This window comes from Quercus suber, unplaced genomic scaffold, assembly GCF_002906115.3.
Source record: "Quercus suber isolate HL8 unplaced genomic scaffold, Cork oak 2.0 scaffold_67, whole genome shotgun sequence".
In the NCBI taxonomy this organism is placed as follows: Eukaryota; Viridiplantae; Streptophyta; class Magnoliopsida; order Fagales; family Fagaceae; genus Quercus; species Quercus suber.
The window spans coordinates 1,646,121-1,649,809 of NW_027069532.1; the positions used below are offsets into that span (position 1 = coordinate 1,646,121).

The 3,689-nt window shown below is 36.5% G+C and overlaps 1 protein-coding gene across 1 annotated transcript; it reads right to left on the reverse strand.

Moving 5' to 3' along the window:
• Positions 1 to 2,251: 2,251 nt before the first annotated feature.
• LOC112013886 (uncharacterized) lies at positions 2,252 to 2,926 on the reverse strand. The gene has a single exon (XM_024046264.1). It carries the CDS (start codon positions 2,924 to 2,926, stop codon positions 2,252 to 2,254), a length of 675 nt encoding a protein of 224 aa, XP_023902032.1.
• Positions 2,927 to 3,689: the final 763 nt, after the last annotated feature.

Sequence of the window (3,689 nt, forward strand, 5' to 3'; positions counted from 1 at the left end):
AATGTTTGATAATTGTTTTTATTTTATGTTTTTAAAAACTTGTTTTTAAGAGAGAGAGAAAAAAAAACGATTTATTGTGTTTTCGAAGTGAAAAACATGTTTGATTAGTTGAAAAATCGTACTAAACCCAAGTTTTTGTTCAAAAATCTCATTTTGGTGTTTGTTGTTATTCACTTATTCCTCTTCACTCGTGTGAAATTTTAGTGCTCTAAGCATGCCAAAACAAAGTTTCTCAATGCTTTTGCGACATCTTGCTCATCTTAAGTCTAATTTAAGCCTATAAGCAGTCATTTAAAGGAAATTTTATGGTCTTTCAATTTGAATCGATTTTGGCACAAACGGACGGTAAGATTTTTTGTCAAACTTTGGTTAAACTTTTTCAGAAGATGAGTTTGGGTTTAATATGATGGAAATTAGTGATCAAGTGAATTATTATTATTATTTTTTGAATTCGTTTTGCAGTAGATCAAAATCAAACTTTGTAGAAATTAAGTTAACAAGGGCAATTTTGAAATTTTGGCTCTCATATGAAGCCATGTGGATATTTACTTTGATTTCCATTTGTAACAAAATGGAACTGAAATAAGTTTTTGTTTTTTGGTCTAATAGTTTTATAATCCCCTTTCTTTTTTCTTTTTTTTGAAAAAGAAAAAAAGAAATTTAAAGATGGCTTTTTTTTTTTCATGATCAAGGAATGTAGAAAAGTAAAGAACCGGACACCGAATGGATAACAGTTCAAGGACTGCACCGGCCCAATAGTAATTTAACTAGACCCCCAACAAATGTCGTGGGCTGGGCCCTAGATGCCACGCACCCAATTGAGACACTGTTCATTGTTGACTATTTTTGACAAACCATTGAGAGCCTAATGCAAGTGGTTTTTGAACGATTTTAGTAATATTTTTGGCTAAACTTGGGTTTGACTAGTCTGATGCTAGTACTCTTACAACTTAATGTAGCTACCTAGGCCTAATTTTGATGGGTTTTTATTTTTCCCTGTAGGTATGATGGTAGTAAAATCCAAACTTAATGTATCAAGATTAGGCTTGATTCTTAAACCCAAATTAATCCCAAAGCGGCAAGTCCTAACCCAACTCTATGAAGAATTTTCCTTTTGGTTAAATTACAAATTACACCCCGTAAAGTTTGAGGGTGTTTAGATTTTATATCTTGAAATTTTAGAATTTAGAATTTATCCCCTAAAATTTGGGAGTATTTGGATTTTACATCTTGACATTTCAAAATTTGAATTTTATTCACTAAAGTTTGTGAGAATTTAGATTTTACACCTCCAAATTCTGAAACTTCAGGATATAAAATCCAAACACTCCTAAAATTTAAGAGGTAAAATCCAAATTTTAAAACGTTAGAGTGTAAAATTCAAACACACCCAAACTTTAGGGAGATAAAGTCCAAATTCTGAAATTTCAGGGTGTAAAGTCTAAACACCCTCAAACTTTATGGAATAATTTGCTACTTACCCTTCCTTTTTTAATTTTTGGTCATTGACCAAAAAACCCAGCCTTGGGCCTTGGTTGGCTATTGCAAATTTTTGTTGGCCCAAGTTGGCCGATTTCATCAGGTAGTTTGTGACCTTGTTGTTCGCAGCAGTGGACCTTGGGGCTGATAGCATTGGGGCCAAGATTGGCCAATTTCTCACCTACTTGTTTTGGTCTACTGATCTACTCTCACGAATTGCAGACTCTTTGGTTGAACTCCGGAACAACAACTTTTTTTTTTTTTTTGTTTTGTTTTTGTTTTTTTGAGAATCCAAACCCGCAAGCCTACTTTATTGAATAGAACTGAAGAAAATTACACGGCATCACGCGTTACAAGAGGGCTATATCTTCAGGTATATTACATTGATTAGTAAGAAATGGCAATTGAATTGCCTGGACGTTTAACATGAGAGAAATTACAAGAGCGAAAGTCAGCAACTTCAAGTGTTATTTTCACGGGCATGATAACAAACTTTGGGCAAGACTTTTGTCAGTTTTAAGGGCTAAAACGATTTACTTTGGCTTTATATATTTTGTTTGGAATACGAATTTTCATAGGCCCAAGGATGTCCTCAAAATATTAAGTGAACCCAAATTATTTGGAAATTAGAAATCTCTCTCTCTCTCTCTCTCTCTCTCTCTCTCTCTCTCTCTCTCTCTCTCTCTCTCTCTCTCTCTCTCTTTGCTGAATAAGACAATATATTAACACAAAAGAAGAAAGCAAATACAAGCAGAAAGGGAATGGGAGAGATTTAGCATACACCTCCATCCACAAACCCGGAAACAATAGAGAGAGGGGGGGACCCAAAACTATTACAAAAGTAAGCCCATTGGGCAAGGGAATGAGCTACAACGTTAGAATCTCTAAAAACAAAAGAGGCATTCCAACATGCAAAGGAGTTTAGAGTCATACGGATATCCTCTATAATAGCCTTGATGGACCAGTAAGGAGTTGTAGATGGTTTTAGGATAGCTTTTATCATTGATTGGGCATCTCCTTCTAGCACAACTCTAGCAAAGCCTTCTCTACGAGCCAAAGTAGCAGCTAAGAGAGCTGCTTTAGATTCTGCCCATAAGGGCTCACCTGGGCATTCTTCTTGAGACTCAGCTATTACTATGGATCCGTTGCTATCTCTGCAAACCACTGCCAACACCACCTTGTCAAGCTTCACTGTTGCATCAAAGTTACATTTGATCCATCCAAGAGGAGGAGGCTTCCATGAGGGAGGGTTCTCTTTTTCTCCAAGAATCGATTGCCAAGCTTGTTTGTGCTGAATAAATACCTTATTTATTTGGATGGAGAGCTTGATTGAGTCTACTGGTTGGTTTCCCCGCACTGTTTGGTTTCTATTCTTCCAAATTTGGTCACAGAGAATTGCTGCAAAAAGAGTAAACTCCTTTGCTTCCTTGCCTTGGATCTTCAACATTTCTGTTGGATTTATTATAATTTTTATCCACTAATCAATTTTCATATCTTTGAAAACAACCATGTTTAAGGGCCAAACTGAGTTGGCCCAAGCCTGAACTGTGATGGGGCAACGTATAAAGACATGTTCAACAGTTTCAACCTCTTCCCCACAAACAGGACAACTTATGTTAGGAATTGGAAATCTTTTACTAAGAATCTCCCGGACCTGAAGAGATTTGCAAACTATTCTCCAAAGAAGAAGATTCAGCCTCTCATGCATTTTACTCTTCCACAACATCTTCCAATACTCTTCATCCATTGGCCCCAGTGAGGTGCTATTTTGTTGCATTTTTAGCAAATATGCTGATTTTACAGTAAACTCACCTGATGGACTTAGTCCCCAACATAAGGTGTCACACTTAGAGGAGGCAGGAATGTGGATATTGAGGATCCTTATAGCTGACTGAGTCTCAAATAAGTCAAAAATTTTCTCTCTATCCCATTGTCTTGAGTCATGGTGGATGAGCTCGACTACTAGCAAGTTGTTTGGAAACACCCCAGCCTTGAGTCTTGGTCTAAAATCTGGCTCTTTAAGGACCCAAGGGTCATCCCATATGTTAATACTTCTTCCATCTCCCACTTTATAGCACATGCCTTTCTTAATGAGCTTGTTACAACTAAATAAGCTCTTGCAAATCCAAGACGCTTGCTTAGGTGGCCTTGTATTGGAAAAACTTCCACCTCTTAGATATTTTCTTTCAAATATTTTTACCCAGTGCTTA

Coding starts and splice junctions, on each gene's coding strand:
- LOC112013886 (XM_024046264.1), bottom strand. CDS start 2,926: ATGTTGAAGATCCAAGGCAAGGAAGCAAAGGAGTTTACTCTTTTTGCA.